The sequence below is a fragment of the Heloderma suspectum genome, chromosome 3 (genome assembly GCF_057233095.1).
Source record: "Heloderma suspectum isolate Gila_16-S chromosome 3, 16-S_ref, whole genome shotgun sequence".
Taxonomy (NCBI): Eukaryota; Metazoa; Chordata; class Lepidosauria; order Squamata; family Helodermatidae; genus Heloderma; species Heloderma suspectum.
The window spans coordinates 107,788,097-107,812,854 of record NC_139460.1 but is presented as its reverse complement, the minus strand read 5'-3'; the positions used below and the strand labels follow the sequence as shown (position 1 = coordinate 107,812,854).

Below are 24,758 nucleotides of genomic sequence, written 5' to 3'. Positions count from 1 at the left end.
CTTCTAAGCCTCCGCTGGACTGGTGACATTGCCTATCTAGTTAAAATGCAGCACGGGAGGCATGAGTAAGTCAACATAATTAATTGGAATGGGTTTGTTGTAATTTAATAAAAACTGGGTGTTGAGACCCTTTTTATTTGTTTGCTTTGGTCTTTCTAGTCTATCCATCTATCTGTGTACACACACACACACACACACAGAAGGTGTGAAGTAGTTACTTCCTAAGGCAATAAACCATGCCATGGAGAATCACAGGTTTGGTAAAGCGCTTTAAAGGCTTCAGGGAATCAGTACCTCCTAATGAGCCCCAAGCTGTCTGAGCCGTTGCTGCACTTGACCCCTGTAACGGAGGTGGGGAATTTATTACTTCCAATGAGGCTTGCAGGGGACAAGCCTCATTGAGCACAATGGGTGTCTTCTGAGTGTCTTCTGAGTAGACACTAATTGGCTTGTGCTGGGAATCACAGGGATGGGAGACAGGAAACACCCCTTGACTGGGGTCACGGTCAAAGGCACAGCCCTGGGCAGGGCTAGCATATCCGAGGTAAAGGCAGGGGTTGGGACACACAACAACTATACCAGAGAACCCGACTGAAGGAAAAGAATTGGACTTTCTCAGGAAATCTGGTTTTCCCTGATAAGCTGGTTTTCCCTGATAAGCTCCAGGGGTGGATGTTGGATGGCCATGACGTCATGTATCCCTAATGACCTCAACGTGCAGCCAGCTCGGAGTAAATCGCTGGTGGAGACACCCCCCTGGTAGGTGCAAGGAAGAGGCCGGTCCTTTGTTTTGGGAGCTGATTGAGATTCTGTCTTTTTGAGCAAAATGTGCATCCAATTTTAATCCAGAAAAGGGTGTTCTCTCTATCAAAAGTTTGGGAAACGCTGCTTCTGACTATCAAGTTCCCCACTTTGTATTACTTTCTAGTAATAATTTAAGCCACTGAGAATTCTATGAAAATTTATGTTCTAGTGATTCTCATGACCAGATGCGACACTGGCTTCCTATTAACTACAGCTGGGAGGCAGCCATAGGAATGCAAACATGTACACCCTCAAGAGTGAGAACACTTGCCACTAGCCTTAACCATGGCTAACACTAATTAGGATTATTAGCATTTAATAATCAAATCCTGGTTAAATAGGAAACCTGGTTAGCATTAACCACAGCTAAGATGGGAGAGAGCGGAGGGCAGGAAGGCCTGGCGTGCTATGGTCCATGGGGTCACGAAGAGTCGGACACGACTTAATGACTGAACAACAACAAGATGGAATTAGGGTTTTTTCCTGACAGGAATGGATTTCTGTGGCTGGCATGACCAATTCATTGTCTCAGTTCTCAAGATTATTCATATTAATTAGGGTTATGGTTCTGTGACACTTTAAATACTGGGCAACCTACAACAAACTCTTGTAAGTTGAGCACAGTATTTACTAGCCTCCAGATATGCTAGGTTATGTTTCAACCCTGCTGTCAGGAAGACTCATTTGCAGGTTTGTCAGTTCATGATCAAAGCAGCAGAGGGCAGCTTTCTATCAGGCATGTCACAATATCAGACATATCACAAGTACTTAGATCCATGGATTAAATTAGCTAGCAAGAGAGGAAGCAGAACACGAGTGAATCAAACTCAAGAGTGGGTTTGAAATAAAGTGTTTGTGTACATTTTCTTTGGTACAGATCCAATGGATAATGATACCTTTCCATAAAGCTGCATTGTGCCATTCAGTCCTTAAACTTAAATTTGTATTGTAGTCTCTCTAATAGCGTGGGAAAGGTAGATAGAAGAATGTGAAATGCTTGTAACGCACAGTCTCCAGCCAGCAATCATACAAGATTTCACTGCTGCTGTAGTGGCATTAAGAACTTCTACCCTCTCATATCCTGTATGTTCTGCCATAATCCTTTTTATTAAATGCATCGGATATTGACTTCCTACTGCTTCCTGCAAATCACTGGCAAGAAAGCAATCCGCATTCTGAGTGGGAACAGCCTGTTACAGACGTTACTACTAGAAATTTATTTAGTGCTAGAAACTAGTACGGCTTCCCTTTATAAATACTTACAAATCCCATCATTATGGTACTTCATAGCAAACTTTAAAGAAATTGATGTTAAAATGTTCTGATTTTCAGCAATTCCACTCGACTTTTGGACCAACACTGGAACAAGTTGCATAGCTCTCTATGGTTCATATTATTTTTATTTTATTTTGTCCTGCTGTGTATAGTATTTGACATAGCTCTGATCCCATATCTAAGTATGATTTTGTTTGTTTCTGTATCTGGAGACTTGTGGCTGCTGCCACTATCAGAATATGCATGCGTTTGTATGAGAGTGTGAAGGGAGCAGGAGAGGAGCTGCACTTTCTCTTCCCATGCTTCCCATGAGTGTCCATCATTAAGACTACACTTCCCTGGAAGATGCCTCTCCACATCTGCCCCCTTCTCACAGTTAAGAGTGTAAAATGCCATTGTATACGTGTGGAAGAAAGAAGGGGAAAAGAAAGAAACCCATCCTAAAAGCCCAGGGGAGCCCCTAGCATGAAACTTGTGTTTAAAATAGTCTTCCATCCTGTGACAGCTGAGCCATCAGGCAAAAAAAGGAGTGAAAGCACATCTAAAAACCTGGGGGATCTTTCCCCCCAAATCAGGGAGGGGTTCATGGTTCACATCAGTGCTTGTGCGTTATGCTCACAACACTTACTTGCCTTGTAAATGTTATACACTGCATGTTTTAAAACCTTCATTAAAAGCGATCCTTTACAAATCTTTACCTTTTCCAAACAAGCAAATAATCTCAAAGTAGTATTACCTGTGCTACACATTCTTGTAAATTGGAAGCAACTTGGTTCTGCTCCTCCTTGAGGATTTTATAGAGAATTGCACGACGTTCACTGTCCTTCCGTAACAGGAAAAGACCAGAATCCCTTTCCTCAAGGGAAGGGGAAGCACTTCGCTCATCTGAAACTGAGCTGTCATCAGGAACGCTAGGTCAGAAAGTGACAACATTCACTAAAAACTACAAATGGTCAACAAGGACAACAATAATAACCCAGTCTTTGAAGTAATTTTTCAACCACTTCAAATGAGTGGATGACGTAATGATGTACTATAATATACTATAACCCAATGTTTTACATTATGCAGCAGATACATTGACTTAGATTCACACATCATGGCCAATTTCTGGGTTGTTTAACCCAGGAATTGGCTGGGCGTGCAGGAGCAAGCAAGCGCTGCCGCTCGCCCACTTGCCACTTTCAATTAACAACCTTGAATGCCCTGTTCTTGGGTTGTTTTGTAACATGTAAACCCAGAAACAAACCATGGGTTAACTCGGGGTTGTTTAACCCCTAAAAACCCAGAGGATGCTCTGCCACTGTCCTGCACCATAGAGCTGCCTGTTGCTGCTTGGACTGTATGACCATGTAAGTGAGGTGAGTAAAATGAGGGGACAACCTGGCTGTCCCACCCAACACCTCATGCAGTCCTTGGGGTCATACAAGTTGCGCACCCCTAATCTACTGTAATTAGACATACTAATCATAATGTGGAATACACTCATTTGAAGATAATATGCTTCCTATTCTTCCTTGATAGGGCCTCTTATTTTTCCAACAAGACTTACTGACTGCTTGCAGAGACCTAAAAGCTGACATTTAACATCAACTGATGCTTTTACTATCAATCACAAAATGTATTTAACTTTTGAGAACAACCACCTCTCTACTAAATATAAGCACAATTGGCTTTGGCTGTGAACTAGTAGGCATTTTTGCATAGGTCAGTTTTTACCTTAGTAAATGGGAAAAGGTATTCTTTGCTTGAACCTCTGACACAGAGCGCTTTGTCTTTTCAAAGAACATGTCATGTTGCATATCAGAGTCTGGTGAGACTGAGCCATGTTCACTGCTGCTGCTGCCAGCCTGCTCCCCTTGGACTGGCAGAGGGAGAGACGTGCTACGGTTATAATCTTTAGCCAAAGAGAAAAGGAGGCATGGATAAACAGGTCCAACCACCTTCTAAGCAAACAAAACAACTGAACTACCATAAAAATGCAGTTTTAAAAAATCGTTAACCAATGGAATGAAACTACTGGATATGGGAAAGCTGCATGTTTTGCAAGCAGCAGAAATAAAATGTGTTGACTGATGTGAAACTCTTCTCAAGCTAACACCAGGAGTGGATTTACCCTTGCTAGTACAGCTCACCTAGGAAGCGGACTAGACAAGACCTTGTGTCAGATACCCAGCCACTGAAAGAATTATGCAAGAGGCTGCTAGCTGGTAAAGATTACTACAAGCCCCATGGTTTTACAGCTGTTCCAACATGGAGATTGTTTGTGTAAGATTTCGCCCTCGGTGAAGCCAAATTAACGCTTGCTTCCAGGTTCCTTACTGCAGAATCCCTTGCCGGCTTCTTTGGTACACAGTCTGAGATACTTTAATGATCTCAGTACAAATCCAAGGCAAACCATTCAACATCACAGTAATTCACGTCTATGCCCCAACCACTGAGGCCAAAGAAGCTGAGGTTGATCAGTTCTATGAAGACCTACAACACCTTCTAGAACTACCACCAAAAAAAGACGTCCTCTTCATCATAGGGGATTGGAATGCTAAAGTAGGAAGTCAAGAAATCACTGGGATAATAGGCAAGCATGGCCTTGGTGTACAAAATGAAGCAGGAGAAAGGCTAATAGAGTTTTGCCAAGAGAAAACGCTGATCATAGCAAACACTCTTTTCCAACAGCACAAGAGACGACTCTACACATGGACATCACCAGATGGTCAATATCGAGATTGATTATGTCCTTTGCAGCCAAAGATGGAGAAGCTCTATACAGTCAGTAAAAACAAGACCTGGAGCTGAATGGCTCAGATCATGAGCTTCTTGTTGCAAAATTTTGGCTTAAATGGAAGAACATACGGAAAACCACTAAACCATTCACGTATGACCTCAATCATATCCCTTATGAATATACAGTGGAGGTGAGGAATAGATTTCAGGGATTAGACCTGATAGAGTGCCTGAGGAACTATGGACGGAGGTCCGTAACATTGTTCAGGGGGCAGCAACTCAATCCATCCCAAAGAAAAAGCAATGCAAGAAAGCCAAGTGGCTGTCTGATGAGGCTTTACAAGTAGCTGAGGAAAGAAGGGAAGCAAAAAGCAAGGGAGAAAGGGGAAGATATATCCAACTGAAAGCAGATTTCTAGAGAATAGCAAGGAGAGACAAGTTTAGAAGGCCTTAAATGAACAATGCCAAGAAATCGAGGAAAAGAATAGAATGGGAAAGACTAGAGATCTTTTCAAGAAAATTGGAGATCTCAAGGGAACGTTTTGTGCAAAGACGGGCATGATAAAGGATAAAGAAGGCAAGGACCTAACAGAAGCAGATGAGATTAAGAGATGGAAAGAATACACAGAAGAACTATACAGGAAAGATCTTAATGTCCCTAATAGCCATGATGGTGCAGTCACTGAACTTCAACCGGACATCCTCGAAAGTGAAGTCAAGTGGACCTTAGGAAGCATTACTAACAACAAAGCTAGTGGAGATGACAGTATTCCAGCTGAGCTATTTAAGATCCTAAAAGATGATGCTGTTAAAGTGCTGCACCCAATATGCCAACACATTTGGAACACTCAACAGTGGCCACAAGACTGGAAAAGGTCAGTTTACATTCCAATCCCAAAGAAGGGCAATGCCAAAGAGTGTTCAAACTACTGTACAATTGCGCTCATTTCACATGCCAACTCAAAATCCTACAAGCAAGGCTTCAGCAGCATGTGAACCAAGAACTACTGGAAGTACAAGCTGGGTTTGGAAGAGGCAGAGGAACTAGAGATCAAATCGCCAACATTCGCTGGATCATGGAGAAAGCTAGAGAATTCCAGAAAAACGTCTATTTCTGCTTCATTGACTACGCTAAAGCCTTTCATTGAGTGGATCACAACAAACTGTGGCAAATTCTTGAAGAGATGGGAGTACCAGACTACCTTACTTGTCTCCTGAGAAACCTGTACGAGAGTCAAGAAGCAACAGTAAGAACTGGACATGGAACAACCGATTGGTTCAAAATTGGGAAAGGAATACGACAAGGCTGTATATTGTCGCCCTGCTTATTTAACTTATATGCAGAGTACATCATGAGAAACGCCGGGCTGGATGAATCAGAGGTCGGAATTAAGATTGCCGGGAGAATTATCAACAACCTCAGATACGCAGACGATACCACCCTAATGGCAGAAAGCGAAGAGGATCTCAAGAGCCTCTTGTTGAGGGTGAAAGAGGAGAGTGCAAAAGCTGGTTTGAAACTCAACATTAAAAAAACGAAGATCATGGCCTCTGGCCCCATCACTTCCTGGCATATAGAAGGGGAAGAAATGGAAGCAATGACAGATTTTATTTTCTTGGGCTCCAAGATCACCGCAGACGGTGACTGTAGCCATGAAATTAAAAGACGCTTGCTCCTTGGGAGGAAAGCTATGGCATATCTAGACAGCACAGTAAGAAGCAGGGACATCACCTTGCCGACAAAGGTTCGTATAATCAAAGCTATGGTTTTCCCAGTAGTAATGTATGGCTGTGAGAGCTGGACTATAAGGAAGGCTGAGCGCTGAAGGATCAATGCTTTCGAACAGCGGTGCTGGAGAAGACTCTTGCGAGTCCCCTGGACTGCAAGGAGGTCAAATCAGTCAATCCTAAAGGAAATCAACCCTAAGTGCTCATTGGAAGGACAGATACTGAAGCTGAAGCTCAAATATTTTGGCCACCTAATGCAAAGAGAAAACTCCCTGGAAAAGACCCTGATGCTGGGAAAGATTGAAGGCAAAAGGAGAAGGGGACGGCAGAGGATGAGATGGCTAGACAGCATCACTGATTCAATGAATATGAACTTGAGCACACTTCGGGAGAGAGCGGAGGACGGGAAGGCCTGGCGTGCTATGGTCCATGGGGTCATGAAGAGTCGGATGCGACTTAACGACTGAACAACAACTGAGATACTTTACTGAGCTTAAGATGCTGGATACATGCCTACTGAAAACAGACTTCTTTAAGGTTTCTCCAGTAAAAAACAAATGTTAGTCACTTTGGGAAAGCTTGGCACTGACTTTCTTCTTTCTTTTTTAAAGAAATAACAGGACTTCTTATTATGCACAATTTATCTCTTGAATTTGTTACATGAACACTAGGATGAATGTACACCATAACAATACTTCTCACAACTTATCAATGCTGGCTCCAGATTTTTGAGGGCCCTTGAGCAAGGCACCCTCGATGGGCCCCCTCCCTCAGCAAGTCTACCTTCTCACCACCATTATCACCAGCACTACTGCTCCTCATCCTCTTTCTCATCATTGCTCCCACTTGCTTGCTTGACAGGCAGAGAGCCAGTGAGCAAGTAGGCAGAGGAATCTACAGAACAAGTCATTTTCAATCCAGGTTGAAATGAACAAGCAGGTTGCCATGGTGAAGAGGAGGAGCAAGTCCAGGGGGCTCTTTGTCAGTGGGCTCTTGCTTGGGTGTGAGCACTTGGCAGGTGCTCAACCATACCTACCCTTGACACCAACCCTGTAGCATATTGATTTCCTGGCATATCCGACATTACACAGAAGGATCATTATTAAAAACTCTTTACATAACCCTTAGTTATGCTGTAGCTATTTTGGCTGATAATGCCTTACCTGAAGGCTTGAATGAAATTCTGTTTTTCTTGCCTTTATTCACCTGTTTCAAGAATAGGTCTTTAAGTAAATCAGATGCTGTAACACGTTTATTTGGGTCAGGTTCAAAGCAAAGCAAAATAAAGGCTCTTGCTTCAGCAGATAGTGATTCGGGGATTTCAGGGTGAATTTTGAACATTCCAACCTGCAAGTAATAAGGATGATCTACATTATTTGAGAAAGGGAAATTAATCTGAAGTTGACTTGTTTTATTATGTGCAATATAATAATATATCATGGCACAGCTAAAGCTACACAGCATCATGCTGATTTACTTCCTCTTAGAAGTAGAAAAGGCCCACATATATGTTTTGCATGGTATCACAATCAAGTACCAAAACATTATTATTATTATTAATAAAATTATTATTATTATTATTGGTACAACACTTTTCTAGCTATTTACTATATTGCATAGTACAGATGGAAAGCTAAGACGGTAGCCTGGTTTGCACATAACACAAAACCACCATTTAGTTTTTATTATACACATGAACCTCAGGGCTCAAGTGGTTGCCCTCCCCTCTTCTGGCTTAGCCGCAAGCAAGAGATTTGAAGCTTTCACTTCCATTTTAAACTAACTGAAGTTAGCTATTGGCTACATTTGGATGTAACAGTAAACTATGGCTTATTGTTATGTGAATGAACATGAGGTTTGTCAGTTCCCCTCTGCTCTTCTGGTGTGACTGCAAGGAGGTGATCTGAAGCTTTTGATTTCATTTCCAAGTAACTGTACATTATACATTTTAAGAAGTTATATTTGTGACAATAAATTACCTTTGTCTTACTGCAGTAGTAAAGGATGAGTCAGCATAGCTGGAACTAGGCAGCTAAGATTTTAGTCCCAGGCTCCCTTGGGAGGAAGGGTGGTATATAAATTAAATAAATAATAATAATAATGAAATATTGTGGTGAGTTTCTAAGTCTTCTTTAGACCTACATTGTGCTTTGACTTTAACTTTTCCTTTTCTGTTTTGCAGTCCTGTATTTTACTGTGACTGGTATGTAAAGTGCACTTACATAAGCTGATTATATATTTTTTAATTATAACTAAGCATTTCACAGGGACTTATTAAACCCTTGACCTTCCCTGATCTGGCTGCATTGGCCTTGGTTACCGTTTCACAGTCTCTCATGCCAATTTTACAAAGTTAACTTAAATTCTTTCATGCATCCTATTCCGTCTGCAAAAACAGCTACACAAAATGCGTTTTGGAAAAAGCACCAGGATGGGCACAGAACTGAAGCTGGCCAAAGACCCACAACACCAACTTAATGGATAAAGTACCAGCCAAGCATCTGCTAAAATAGGAGAACATTTAGACTAGCATTGATGCAAGGTAGCCCTATTATACAGTTACAATCGCAATTTAGCTCTGGACATTCAACAGAAGTTTGCTCTTTATGCTGGCTGATTGAATACTGAACAAGAGAAGCAAATATCTGAATCACAGCACCAGCTATTAATGCATTATTTCCAAATAAGAGCCTTCATATGCATTCAGACCACCACCTTCACTAGGCAGGGGTTGTACTTTCTGTAGGGTAAGAAATATGTGCAGCCACACCAAGCTTCACATTCCAACCCCTATGGAAATAGAAAATGCCACACTCTGATTGTTGAGAGAGGAGACAATTAGGATACTTTCCCAATAATATCCAACAGCTTAGTTACAGTTGTTCTTGTCACCAATTGTGTTTAAACATCTATAGGAAGCAGATGGAGTTTTGGAGTAAGGCATTATCAATATGCTGATGATACCCAGCTCTACATTTCAGTTACTAAACACCCAGGAGCTGAAGTCTCTGTCCTGAATCAATGCCTAGAGGCACCTGTCAGGTAAATGATGGCTAATAGATTGAAAAGCTGAATGCAGAAAAGTCAGGGGCAATGCTTGTGGGTTCTCCCCAGATCTTTTGATAATCAGGTTGCTCCTACAGCTAAGAGTGCTTTCTTATCAGGCTCCATTTGTTGTCTTTAGACAAGGAACTTTTGTAACCCTGATTCATGGTTTTGTAACCACCAGTCTTAACTACTATAATTCATTCTGTATTGGGCTGACCATGAAGACAACTTCGAAGCTTCAGCTACTGCAAAACTGCTGCACATCTCCTAGTATGCATGTGAATACATCCAGCCAATTTTGTTCCAACTGCACAGACTGCTAGAATGCTTCCAGGTTCAATTCAAGCTGCTGATCCTTACCTTTAAAGCAGTTCACAGCCTACAACCCACATTTCTTAGAGGCTACCTCTTCTTGTACTGCCCCACACTCAAGCTCAGTCACCTAATCAGGCCATGTTTCACACACCAATTCTGAGAACTGTGGCAAGCCATGATGTGGCAGGGCCTTTACATCAGTTGGCCCATGGCTGTGGAATGACTTCCCCACAGAGACCCTTGAGGGCATTTCAGAAAGGCCTGGTTCTCATAATGCTAACCAGTTGTGTGGGTTGTTGAATTCTGGATGTACAAACACTGTCGTGCTAACAAACCATGGTTTATTAACCAACAAGAACCCAGAAGGAGAACCCATAGTTTGGGTTCTCTTGGGTTGTGCACTTTCAGTTGTCTAAACCATGAGTTGTCATTATGGGTTGTTCATGGCTTGTTTTGCCAGGTCAGAGGCAGTGGGCAAGAGCAGTAAAAAAATAAAATAAAAATCCAGCTGCTCTACATTCCAAAGGCATTTGTGTCACAGGGAGGAAACAGGCAAAGGAGGAGGGAAGCAAACAACTCAGGGACTGCCCCCCTGCCCCCCGCAGTTAGTTAGTTGACTGTCAGCCAGACAAACCCTGGTCAGAGCAACAAACCATAGGTTAAATAAACCATGGGTTAGCGTTATGTGTGAACCCGGCCTAAGGCTGAGTCCTCTAAGCAAGTACAACCCTGTTCAGACACTACTGGAATCAATCACAATGACTTTTTGTTAGAGTACATACTCTTTGGCTAACAACGCTTACTTTGAACATAGCTGCTTGTGGTTCCCCCAGTTCATGAAATGGAGGCTTTCCTGTTGCCATCTCAATGATAGTGCAACCCAGTGACCAAATATCAGCTGGTGCCCCATATCCTCGAGGTCCCTTATCAATGATCTCTGGAGCCATATACTGCAAAGTACCTGAAGTCATGAAAAACAACAGGTACAAGTTACGTTATTCATCATTGAACAGATCACACTCTGCATTAGGTGTTTTGCAAAATGACATTTACAACATAAATGGACCTAACAGATGGGTAAGTGCCACATCCAGCACCTCTCAGCTGCTAGACTGCATTTCATCACAATTTTTCTAGGCGGCTGCCTTTGCTTATGCAATAGATTTCAAATGGAAGAAAATACATTGAACCCATTTAACTAGATTGAAAAGATTGCCCTTGACTGCATTTTCCATGTTTTTGCACATACAAAAGTTTGATTGCTCAGATAGTAAACTGGGTACAACAATAATTTATTGGGAGGTTTACTGAGAGAAAAAGCCGTACTAGATTTAGTAGTGTTGTGAGCTAACAAATCCCCTTCATGGATCACTGCCTTGTTGTGGCGAAGGGGCTTGCGTAACTCAATGAAGCCATAAGCTATGCCGTGAAGGGCCACCCAAGACGGACAGGTCATGGCAGAGAGTTCTGACAAAATGTGGTCCACTGGAGAAGGAAATGGCAACCCACTCCAGTATTCTTGCCAAGAAAACCCCATGGAATGTATCACAAGGCTAAACGAGATGACGCCGGAAGATGAGACCCTCAGGTCGGAAGGTGTCCAATATGCTACTGGGGAAGAGCAAAGGGTATTTCCAAGTAGCGCCAGAAAGAGTGAAGCGGCTGGGCCAAAGCTGAAAGGACACTCAGCTGTGGATGTGTCTGGTGGTGAAAAGAAAATCCGATGCTGTAAAGAACAATATTGTTTAGGAACCTGGAATGTCAGATCAATGAATCAAGGTAAGCTGGAGGTGGTCAAACATGAGATGGCAAGATTGAACATCGACATCTTGGGAATCAGCGAACTAAAATGGACAGGCATGGGCGAATTTAATTCAGGTGACTATCATATCTACTATTGTGGGCAAGAATCCCTTAGAAGAAATGGAGTAGCACTCATAGTCAACAAAAGGGTGGGAAAAGCAGTACTGGGGTACAATCTCAAAAATGATAGAATGATCTCAGTTCGAATCCAAGGCAAACCATTCAACATCACAGTAATTCAAGTCTATGCCCCAACCACTGAGGCCGAAGAAGCTGAGGTTGATCGGTTCTATGAAGACCTACAACACCTGCTAGAACTAACACCAAAAAAAGATGTCCTCTTCATCATAGGGGATTGGAATGCTAAAGTAGGAAGTCAAGAAATCACCGGGATAACAGGCAGGCATGGCCTTGGTGTACAAAATGAAGCAGGACAAAAGCTAATAGAGTTTTGCCAAGAGAACATGCTGATCATAGCAAACACTCTTTTCCAACAGCACAAGAGGCGACTCTACACATGGACATCACCAGATGGTCAATATCGAAATCAGATTGATTATGTCCTTTGCAGCCAAAGATGGAGAAGCTCCATACAGTCAGTAAAAACAAGACCTGGAGCTGACTGTGGCTCAGATCATGAGCTGCTTCTTGCAAAATTTCGGCTTAAATTGAAGAACGTCGGGAAAACCACTAAACCGTTCAGGTATGACCTAAATCATATCCCTGATGAATATACAGTGGAGGTGAGGAATAGATTTCAGGGATTAGACCTGATAGACAGAGTGCCTGAGGAACTATGGACGGAGGTCCGTAACATTGTTCAGGAGGCAGCAACGAAATCCATCCCAAAGAAAAAGAAATGCAAGAAAGCAAAGTGGCTGTCTGATGAGGCTTTACAAGTAGCTCACGAAAGAAGGGAAGCGAAAAGCAAGGGAGAAAGGGGAAGATATACCCAACTGAATGCAGAGTTCCAGAGAATAGCAAGGAGAGACAAGAAGGCCTTCTTAAATGAACAATGCAAAGAAATCGAGGAAAACAACAGAATGGGAAAGACTAGAGATCTCTTCAAGAAAATCGGAGATCTCAAGGGAACGTTTTGTGCAAAGACGGGCATGATCAAGGACAAAGAAGGCAGGGACCTAACAGAAGCAGATGAGATTAAGAAGAGGTGGCAAGAATACACAGAAGAACTATACAGGAAAGATCTGAATGTCCCTGATAGCCATGATAGTGCGGTCACTGAACTTGAGCCGGACATCCTAGAGAGTGAAGTCAAGTGGGCCTTAGGAAGCATTAGTAACAACAAAGCTAGCGGAGATGACAGTATTCCAGCCGAGCTATTTAAAATCCTAAAAGATGATGCTGTTAAAGTGCTGTATTCAATATGCCAACAAATCTGGAACACTCAACAGTGGCCACAAGACTGGAAAAGGTCAGTTTACATTCCAATTCCAAAGAAGGGCAACGCCAAAGAGTGTTCAAACTACCACACAATTGCGCTCATTTCACATGCCAGCAAGGTGATGCTCAAAATCCTACAAGCTAGGCTTCAGCAATATGCGAACCGAGAACTACCGGAAGTACAAGCTGGGTTTAGAAGAGGCAGAGGAACTAGAGATCAAATCGCCAACATTTGCTGCATCATGGAGAAAGCAAGAGAATTCCAGAAAAACGTCTATTTCTGCTTCATTGACTACGCTAAAGCCTTTGATTGTGTGGATCACAACAAACTGTGGCAAATTCTTAAAGTGATGGGAGTACCAGACCACCTTACCCGTCTCCTGAGAAACCTGTACGAGGGTCAAGAAGCAACAGTAAGAACCAGACATGGAACAACCGATTGGTTCAAAATTGGGAAAGGAGTACGACAAGGCTGCATATTGTCACCCTGCTTATTTAACTTATATGCAGAGTACATCATGAGAAATGCCGGGTTGGATGAATCAGAGGTCGGAATTAAGATTGCCGGGAGAATTATCAACAACCTCCGATATGCAAACGATACCACCCTAATGGCAGAAAGCGAAGAGGATCTCAAGAGCCTCTTGTTGAGGGTGAAAGAGGAGAGTGCAAAAGCTGGTTTGAAACTCAACATTAAAAAAACGAAGATCATGGCATCTGGCCCCATCACTTCCTGGCATATAGAAGGGGAAGAAATGGAAGCAGTGACAGATTTTACTTTCTTGGGTTCCAAGATCACCGCAGACGGTGACTGTAGCCATGAAATTAAAAGACGCTTGCTCCTTGGGAGGAAAGCTATGGCCAACCTAGACAGCATAGTAAGAAGCAGAGACATCACCTTGCCGACAAAGGTCCGTCTAATCAAAGCTATGGTTTTCCCAGTAGTAATGTATGGCTGTGAGAGCTGGACTATAAGGAAGGCTGAGCGCCGAAGAATTGATGCTTTCGAACTGTGGTGCTGGAGAAGACTCTTACGAGTGCCCTGGACTGCAAGGAGGTCAAATCAGTCCATCCTAAAGGAAATCAACCCTGAGTGCTCATTGGAAGGACAGATACTGAAGCTGAAGCTCAAATATTTTGGCCACCTAATGCGAAGAGAAAACTCCCTGGAAAAGACCCTGATGCTGGGAAAGACTGAAGGCAAAAGGAGAAGGGGACGGCAGAGGATGAGATGGCTAGATAGCATCACGGATGCAATGAATATGAACTTGAGCACGCTCCAGGAGAGAGCGCAGGACAGGAAGGCCTGGCGTGCTATGGTCCATGGGGTCACGAAGAGTCGGACACGACTGAACGACTGAACAACAACAACGAGCTAACAAATAACGAGGCTGTATGAATTGTTGGACATAAAACAGCAAGCTTTCAAAAATATTTATTATATGTATATCCAGCTCTACCAGGGAGCTCTCCCAACCAGGTTGCTGACAAGGTCCACACCTGCTTAACTTCAGTAAAATTACAGCATTTCATGTTCTGAGACCACTCACTAGGTCCCAAATTAATCATAAGCTTGTAACTTCTGTTATCTGTAATAGCCTGTTCACTTCTTTTACTTTAGGCTGCAATCCTGTATCCACCTACTTGAGAGTAAGCCCCACTGAACTCAGTAGTACTTACTTCTGAGTTGTTATTCATAGGATTGCACTGTTAGTATCCTTCTTAAAGATTCTATTGGCAAAAACAACAAACGAGGATCAGACAGGGGAGATCCTGTCTGGGATTCCAAGTGTACTTGACTTGATAAAGAAGCTAAGAGGAAGGGACTATCAAGACTCATGTTTTGATCATGAGAAGGAGTTGCAGGCACTGTGCCTGTACTATTTTACCTGGTCCCTGAAACCTGAAGGGGATATTTTTCTTTGTGTCCTGACAATAGCCAAGGCTGATGTAAGATCTGTCAGAACATGTTGCATGAAATTCTCTGTGGCCGCACCTAAATTGTGAGATTCTTTTCCAGAGCAGGCCCTCTTGGCTGTCCTTCTGCTGCCAATGGGCCATGTGTCATCCACATCTTATTTATAAATATTTTTGCTACTATTAATGGCATGGGAACACCATGCTTGACAGTGTCTTGTGCACTAAGTACTGGGCTGGATGCAGTTCTAGGCCATATCATAGAGGACACACTACTGGAGGCTTCAGTATATGATTTAGGTGGCCAAAAGCTTTTTGTGGGGTTCATATCTCCAATTCCTTATTCATTTATATATACATTGAGTATTATTGACATGGGGGTGCCATGCCTGACAGTGCTTTGCATTGTCAACAGGTCACTTCCTGTTTAGTTGAGGCATGGCCCCTTTCCTCTTCAGTCTGGGAAGAGGCCTCAGAAGCCACATGAAGTCCTTGAAGATTTCACAGGATGGTGGCCAGCAGGGCCTGCCCCTCTTTGCCCTATTAAAAAGCCAGCCTGACAACTGGGTAAGGTGAAAAAGGCGTTCCATCAAGCTGAACATTGCAACTTCAGTACCTTGTTTCTTATGCTAGCCTGTTCTCTCAAAAAGTATATCCTTTTGCAGGAATTTGAAAGTTCAACCTATTTTATATTGGACTAGAAGCAACCACTACTCCAACAGTCAGGGCAGAGATTCCGAATAAATCCTGCCTGTGCAAGGAATAATCTATTCCAGGACACCATGTTCCACTGATGGAGAATGTGCAGTTCTGGCATAATCTAGTCATCCCTGCAGACAGAAGCCTCCCATCAAACACAACACTACAAACTCTAACTAGAGCAGCATTTAAAAAAAAAGTTCTGCTTCTCTTCTTACCTGTAAATGTCTCTGTACATGGATTGACTCCAGCAAGGCGTTTGGAAGTCCCGAAATCAGAAATCTTTACTACTCCACTGTATGTATTCACTAAAACATTGTCTCCCTAAAGAAAAAGAAAAAAACAACAACAGGCAGTTATACAAGTCGCCAGAAACTCTGCCAAGATTCCTCTGAATGCTGCATCTTCATATTTGTTAGCAATTCTTAAAATAGATTTTCTTAAGCCTCCCTGAAAGAGCAACTTGCATTAGTGGAATGATAAAATAAACCTTGCATTTGTGTAATATATAATAAAAAACTGTAATGAAATGTATGCATGCTCACTTTTATGTCTCTATGTACAATTTGGTTCTCATGGAGGTACTTCAGGCCTTCTAGGATCTGCTTGGTGTAAAACTTAATTGTGGGTTCTTTCATTGGTCCCCACTTTGATCTTAGGAGTGCAGAAAGACTTCCTGGGTTTAAAGCAGAAGAGAAAGGATACAAAATTATTCTGTCCGGACATCCAGGCCTGCTATAATTGCATCCTACTACCATATATCTATATACTTTATGTCTGCAATCCCACAGACACACACACACACACGTCTGGGATTACGCATGTACACTTACTATACTGAGCACTTACTTCTAAGTAAATATGCATAGTATTGTGTCACATACTTGCTAATTCTGAGCAAAACAGACACAAGAGCTTGTACTGTATTATGCTGCGTACATCCCTGAAGCGTTAATTCTAAGCAATAAATATTACAGATGGACTCATCTCAAACCAGACAGCTTTATGAGTGTAGAAGGGTTAGCTCTATCAATCTAATAAGAGATAATTTCTAATGTGTTCTATTAAGAGAGGTTTTGCTTCAGAGAATACATTGCCTTTTTCCGAGGCAGATCATTGGTCTATCTAATGCAGCAGCAGCTACAACAACTGACAGAAGCTCTCCAAGTTTTCAGACAGGGGTCTTTCCCAGGCCTACCTGGAGATACCACGGAACCAACCTGAGACCTTTTCGATGCAAAGCATGTGTGCTACCACTGAGCTAAGGCCCTTTCTCTGAGTCTAAGTTACTATAACACATTATTTTAAACACTCTTTCATCCTTTTTCGTTCCTTGATGTTTCAAAAAACAGACTGAACGTTTGAAAAACCTCATCAACTCTAACATCAGGAATATGCGTACAGGAGAAACTGGGCTTTAGACCAGAGCGAGCTCAGATAAAAAATGCAATGAACACAATTAATAAAATTCTTCAAATGTACTTTGTAATACAGGCTCAACGAGAGTTAAGACTCAAGGCCTGATCAGGCAATGTTTTTCAGGAAGAATTATCAACCTATTATTCATCTTAGGCTTGTGCATAGCTCCCCTCACTGCAGGGAAAAATTAACTGGATGTATTAGAATGTTGTTCATCCATAGCCATCTTATCTGATCTTGGGTTGTAATCTCTGGAGCAGATCTGGGAGAGCAACGGGGCATCTGCTCATATGACACTGGATTTAAGCCCCTACCTTCTTTAATTTATATGCTGGTTAAATCTAAGATTACAACCTCTCTCTCTCCCACCTGCATCCCTTTCCCCTTCCAGCTCCCTACGACTAGAATGCCCTTCTATCTGACTTAAGGTGCTGACTTTAAGGAGACACTTATATTCAAGTGCCTCCTTAAGACACATCTGTTCACCTCAGCTTTTCCCAGGCTGTGTTTCCACCAGCGATTTACTCCAACCTGGCTGCATGGTGAGGTCTCTGTGTTTCCATGACATCATGGCCATTCAGCACCAGCCCTGCATTTTATCACTGAAAAAACCCTTCTTCTGAAACTGCTTATGGTCTGATTTTTCCAGCTGACCATGGCTCCATTAATGACCCATTTCTACAATCGCACTGGGTCCGGTATCATAGTCCTGCCCATGGGGTGTGTAGCCCAGCCTTTGTGGGTGTGTTGCTCTGACCTCAGTGACCCAACCCTTTCCCTCCCTGTTTTCCGGATGTTTCATTGCCATTTTGGAGCAGGATGCCGAGGGACCAACTTTTAAAACATCATTGAAAATAAGCACCAGAACACAGCCTGTGACCCCAGTCAAGGAGTGTTTTCTCCCATTGTGCTGAATGAGGCTTGCCCTCTCAATGACCACAGAAATAACAGAGAAGCCCCTCAGTTGACATGGCACATATCAAAGCCCAATTCCTTAAATGCAATTAATCTTGAGGCTTTGGGTCCATTGTCTTAGGACATAACTCCTTCATAGCCTCCGTATAGATATCCTGCGCGTTACAGTGGGGGCTGGTTTCGGTCTCTTTCCCATAACAAACCCATTAGTATTTCCTCAGAATTAACTTGCATTGTGGTGCATGAGGCTGAGATTCCCCCTGAACTGAAATGGCACACATTAAACCCCAATTCCTTAAACGTGTTTAAGCAACCAAGCGAGGTTCCGATGAACTGCCTTAGGACGAAAGTACTTCGAAGTTTCACAGCTTCGTTATAACTATCCGGGGGCTTACAATGGGGGCTTGCTTTTGTCTTTGTCTTTACTACTCTCTTTCCCACAACAAACCCATTAGTGTTTCCTCAGAAGTAACTCCTCTTGTGGTCAATGAGGCCCTCTGGGTTAAAATGCGGGCTAGTTTCCCTCTTTGTGTTCTCCCCCCTCCCTGCTTTCCCAGAATAAGCATATGTGTATCTACTCCGAAGTAACTCCCGTTGTGCTCAATGAGGCTTGCTCCTGAAATGCAGGTGCATCTGGACTTTCAGGGGAAAGGAGAAAGGGGGAGAAGGGGAAAGCCTTTCTTCACAGCAAAGCTGATTCCTTTTTAAAAATCCCATACTCCTCCATTACTTCTCCTTCTGTTGTCCTGGAAACACAGCTGAGGAAGTGGGAACACTGATGAGGTAATCGGATCTAACCCAGACTCCACTCAGACTCCACCCAGCCATCAAGAAAATAATTCAATTAGAGCTCAGTGGAAAGAGCACAGAGCCCCAGGCTACAGCAAAGATAAGCCAGGACTTTAACACTGTGGAAACTGCAAAAGGAGAAGATGCGATTGGGGAAACATCGCAACAAAGTTGCAAACAAAGTGAAGCCATTACCATGGAAACACGCCCCCAGTTAGTTCCCTTTCACTCTGTTTTCTGCAGGGTGTGTGTGTGTGTGTGTTTAATTTTGGCACACCTAATTATTTTATGCACTTTATAAATAATTATGATAGAAACAATGGAGCAGGGGGATTTCCAGCATCCCAAATCTAATACTAAGTTCAGACAATTCTCTCCAGAAATGTAATATGAGGCCAGTCAGAAATGAAAGTCTTGTATTTGAACCTTTAACTCTAGCACCCTGATCCAACTGCAGTCACATTTAAAACTGGTATCAGTGTGCGACTAGTTAGACCAGAATGTGGATGCACATGGATTTTCCTTCTTGGATTGGGTCCATATCATTTTAATTATAGACTGTCTAAAATATTCTACAGATGTTTGAGAGGTTAATCGTTCTACCCTGAATGCTAGATTCTATTCTGATTTATAGTAAGGTAGAACATAAGGTGAAATTAGTATGATACAAACCTCCTGGGACCTGTTCCATGAAGATTTTAATATATCCATCTTCAGAAACAGAACCAAGATACTGGACAATGTTTCGGTGCTTTAGATATTTGTGGAGGGCAATTTCTTCATGCAGTGGCTGAGAATATCTACATGAAAATATAGAATGAAAAATCATAAAAAACCTGCTGATTTAAAATATCTCAGTCATCGGCATAACGCTTCACTTTGTGAATTGGCACTTCTAAAATCATGGAATGATGTCACAGGATGACCAGGCAAAGCCCCTACAATGGTACACAGTGCCTAAGCAAACAAAGGATCTATGCAGTGAAAATATACCATCAACTAGAGAGTAGGGGTGTATGAAACCCCGCTTACCTAGCTCCGCTTGTGCGGGGAGGTGATCCGTTCCTCCCCCCAGAATCCTCGATGGGGAGGAAGGCGACCCGGAATCCTGCCCGGCTGGCTCTGCTCCGCGGCCAGGCTGCAGAGCCGCCGGCCGAGCCAACCCACAGCCGGGCCTCCAGCCGCTGCCAGGCTGGTGTGGACGCAAATGGCGTCCTGTGTAGGGGATGCCATTTGCGTCCCTACGCCGGCCCGTGATAGGCTACGTAAATATTTATGTAGCCTATCACGAAAACAACCCAAAAAACACAGCAAACGCAAATGGCGGCAGCTACGGCGGCCGCCATTTGCGTTCCCTTTTTATTCGCTGTGATAGGCTACGTAAATATTTACGTAGTCTATTACGGCAAAACAGAGGGGCGCAAATGGCAGCCACTACGCCATTTGCACCCCTCTGTTTTGCCGTGATAGGCTACGTAAATATTTACGTAGCCTATCACGGCGGAAAAAGAGGGAATGCAAATGGCGGCCGCCGTAGCTGCCGCCATTTGCGTTCCCTTAGTTTTGCCGTGATAGGCCAAGTAAATACTTACGTAGCCTATCACAGCTTCCGCAGGGACCCTGCATTAGCCATGATAGGCTACGTAAGTATTTATGTAGCCTATCACAGCTATATGGAAGAAGCGAATGGCGGCCACAGATGCGGCCGCCATTTGCAATGCAGCGCGGACGGCAGCAGGTAGGTGCTCCGTTCCGGGCCTGTTTCGTGGGGTGGGTGGGCTTCGTTCTGCCAAGGATTTCGGGGGGCCGAATGCACTGGCATTCGTCCTCACTGAGATCCGTGGCGGAATTCTCCGCCATGCCTACTAGAGAGGGGAGGCAGAAGGTTGCAATAGGACAAGGAATAGTTGCAACAGCGCACTGGGATACCTGCAGTTACTTCTTTGCCCCCATACTCATGAATGAAGACATGGGACACATTAGTTGGACTGAATGAAGGAGAGAGAAAAAACAATGAGAGGGAAAGGCACTAATAATAGCAAAAACATAGAAAACATTCTCAAGTGCCAGAAAAAGCTTTAATGAGCCTGACGCTGTTTCGAACTGGTCTTCCAGTCGAAACAGAGGAAGCATTCGTAAGACTTTAGCAAGCCACTTGTATGTCTTAAAAAGTCTTGCTAATGCTTCCTTTGTTTCAAACGGCTCCTCCGGTTCAAAACAGAGGAAGCATCAGCAAGAGTTTTAAAGATATATGTATGACTGGCCCCTGAGGATGGAAATCAGTTTCTGAAACATGTCAGGCTCATTAAAGCTTTTTCCAGCAATTGGCCTGAATGAAGGGTGACAACTTTATGAAATTACATTAACTAAAATATCAAGACTCACCTGCTGTCTCTCTCTGGTATTTCTTTAATAGCTATTCGGACTTGATTGCTAAGATCTCTTCCAGCATAAACTACCCCATAGGTTCCTTTGCCTAACACCACTCTGTCTCCATTCTCATCATAGTCATACTCGTACTGAAAGCAGAAAGGGGAGAAATTCATCATTCATATACAAATAACAAACATTGTGAATGCATCAAACTGATTTTAAATACATGCTATTAGTAATTTATTGCCTTGAAGATCAACAGACCTACTAGAAATTAAAGAGTAAGCATTTTTGTAATGTGTGAAACCAATTATGGTGTGTGATGAACCTGCAAAAAACTATTTTGTCTGATATAAGAGCTAGCTGGTTCTAATCAACAGAGTCACCAACAGAGTCACTGACATACAAAGATTAATCTTTTAAAACTATATAATCAGCTGTCCCTTTCAAGGGGATATTTTGTGTGAGTGGAAAACGCAGAATGGGACTAACTATGATAAAATAGAAGCTGTGGCAACCAAACATAAAATGTTACATGCAGGAAGAGCCAAGACAGAAAAACTCCTTATTTGACTTAAAAAATCTGGTACATGACGACAGCACATTCCAAGATGCAAATGCTGCACATCTCACTTCTCAACAGGCACCTGGTGTTTTTAGATCTGCTGACACAACCTATGCAAATTAATTCCCTTTGGGGAGGTCCCCCTATTGCAGGGGCACGGAACCTCAGGCCTACCTGGATGCCCACCCCCCTCCCCCTGGTCCCACCCACTTTCCCTTAACTGCCAATCATTTGCTGGCTTCCCCCTTTTGTGCAGTCCCCCCTCCCCCATTCTAAAAGGCTGAAATGGCTTAGTTACTGGCAATAAGTGCTTTAGGCTAAAATATGCTGGTATACTTGGTGTTTTGGCCCTCCTCGTTGCCTTGGTCCTGCACCCAGTTTGCCTTTGGCCCCGCTCTGTTTTGCCTTTGGCCCCGCCCACCACTGGGATACGGTCCCTGAGAGCGTCTCTGAGATTGAATTCAGCTGAAAGAAGTTCAACATCCCTGCCCTATTCTAATTTTTCTATGTGACTAAGTTTTGGGAGGTTAGATTGGGTGTGTGTTTTTTACAACTTATTGGCACTTGAGTAACATTTTTCATACACAACTAAACATTAAATTGGATTTCTACATTATTACAACATTTGATCAAAACAGATCTCTCAATTCATGTATGAAGAGGAAATGCGGATGTCAGCCATTTTTGACTATGGGGTGGTATAGAAATGTAAATAATAATAATAATAATCATAATTTTGTAAATATTCTAATAAACAGGCATACAAAAATAATTAGATAGATAGATGTATCATTTCATAGGAGGGAAGATACCAATTCTCTTAGCTATAGTCCTTGTTTTGCCAAGTGAGTTGTCTGTTTCTCCATATCTCTGCAGTAGTACATAAACCAATCTTCTACAAGTATCTCTCAGTTCTCTGCAGATCTTCTGTCAATACGCCCTTGAAATTCCCCACCTCCAGTTCATTTTGAAAGTGATTGCCAAGTTTTCTATTTCCATACAGAGTATGCCAGGGAAATCTTTGTATACCCGAACATGACCTGCCCCCTAAATTAGTTCACCTTTCAAACAGTTTCATTTTTCATGCTTCAGCATTTCACAGTTCTTCATACTGAGCTGTTATGTGATATGCATTATTACCCAAAATGACACAAATAGAACCTGTTAATGTTTTTTTTTTTTAACACACTCACATTTCACAGCTAAAAAACAGTATTCAGCAGATAGAGGTAGCTGGATGAGATAGCAATCAAATTTACAAAATATTAACCCCAATATCGTTTTTAGCACATTTCTAACAGCACAATCGTATGCATATTTACTCAGAAGTAAGCCCTGCTGTGTTCAATGGGGCTTACTTTCAGGTAAATTCCTGAAGATAAATATGTCAGTGTAATGGACAATTTCACAGCCTATGTATTCTGATGGCAATTATGGCCCACTTCATATTTTAAGGAATCAAATCCAAATTGATTGGAGAGAGAGAGAGAGAGAGAGAGAGAGAGAGAGACAGAGACAGAGAAGGATTGTATTTTCATACTAGGTTGCCCTTGTATTCTACTTCTACTCAAACTTCACTTTGAGCAAAGAAGTAGAATAAATTGATCTTCTACATGACTTTGGCTAAGGCATGAACACTGATGTCAAGTACATGAGATACCCTATTTGGAATTCAACAACAGCTGTTCAAATTACAGGACTTTTGTTGACACCTGCATTCAGAGTGTAGACATGCAGATATGTCCACTAAATCCCACTTGGGCAGAGAAACCCAAAACACAGTATTGTGTCCTCTAATCTTTGCTAAGCATGACTTTTTCCTATTTATTTTATCCTTTAGGCTTTTATATGAAAAATAATTAGAGTTACAAAGTATTAGTAAAAGTGGTGACCATGGGGCCATAGTTAAGAATATGACGGTCCGTCTCATACGACACTAGATTGTTGGTCCATCTAGTCCAGCAGTGTCTATTCTGGTGGTTACCACCTCTCCAAGGTATCTGGCAGAAGTCTGCCAGTCCTTTTTAAAAACTTAAATTTCCCAAATACCAAGACAAACAAACAAAAATACATCACCTTTAAATCTAGTTATTGACAGAGGGTAGTACATTTAATGTTTTCACACCTTTACTTTACACATAGGGGTGGGCAAGTTGCAACCCTCCAGATGATTAGGCCTACATCTCCCATGATCCTTCACCCTTGGCTATGCTGGCAAGGGCTGATGGGAGTTGCAGATCAAAACATCTGGATGGCCATAAGTTGCCCACCCCCGGTTACAGACAAAAATATAGGTGGAATCCATTGGTTGCTTAGATATTTTTTTATGGTTCTTCATAATAACATAACATATTTATTTAATCTCTTTAGCCTTTACCTCATTTGAGTTGGTTCATCCAGCTATTTGCCACAGCTCCATGTACCAAGACTTTAATGTTAAAAGTTCTGAAATATTCCAACTTTTAGCTATTACCCTGCTACTGCCATCAGCAAAAATTGTTCAGTTAATAGTGAATCTTTCCCCATTGCTCCCATACTTACCCACAGCTTCTCTAATGCTCCCTCCAAATACAATACCACTGTTCTTAATGGATTTGCTTCATAATATTAGAGTAATTGACTCTACCCCTTCCCTTTGATTGAATTGCTTTTCCTCAGGTATTTTGCAAGGTTTTAGTTTTTTTCCCTTGATAAATAAAATTTACAAATATTTTTGCCATTGTGTCAGCTCTTTCTAGTCAAATATTATGGGAAGCATTTGGGTAAAAAGTAAGTCTGTGTCTTTCCTGATGCAAACCTAGATCCTTTTGTAACTGGAATCACCACGGACTGTATTTGGTCTATTATAAAAGGAAAGCATACAACTCTTCCACCAAACTATGGTCCCACTCTCATTGTCCTTATGAATTTTGTTTTGACAATTTATTGAGAGAGCTGGCTACCTAGCAATGTTAGTGTCCTACAGTGTTTTCAAATGTTCTGT

The 24,758-nt window shown here is 42.4% G+C and overlaps 1 protein-coding gene across 2 annotated transcripts in view; it reads right to left on the bottom strand.

Moving 5' to 3' along the window:
• The window catches only part of MAP3K15 (mitogen-activated protein kinase kinase kinase 15), a 116,122-nt gene that overhangs the window by 7,221 nt on the left and 84,143 nt on the right, over positions 1-24,758 (bottom strand). For both annotated transcript variants that reach the window (XM_084844049.1, XM_084844050.1), the window contains 8 exons: positions 21,223-21,356; positions 19,510-19,637; positions 16,260-16,390; positions 15,933-16,038; positions 10,698-10,855; positions 7,695-7,878; positions 3,799-3,976; positions 2,816-2,990 (listed from right to left, as the gene is read on the bottom strand). In XM_084844049.1, the coding sequence (XP_084700175.1) occupies positions 2,816-2,990; positions 3,799-3,976; positions 7,695-7,878; positions 10,698-10,855; positions 15,933-16,038; positions 16,260-16,390; positions 19,510-19,637; positions 21,223-21,356 (1,194 nt within the window). The remainder of the gene's footprint in view (positions 1-2,815; positions 2,991-3,798; positions 3,977-7,694; positions 7,879-10,697; positions 10,856-15,932; positions 16,039-16,259; positions 16,391-19,509; positions 19,638-21,222; positions 21,357-24,758) is intronic.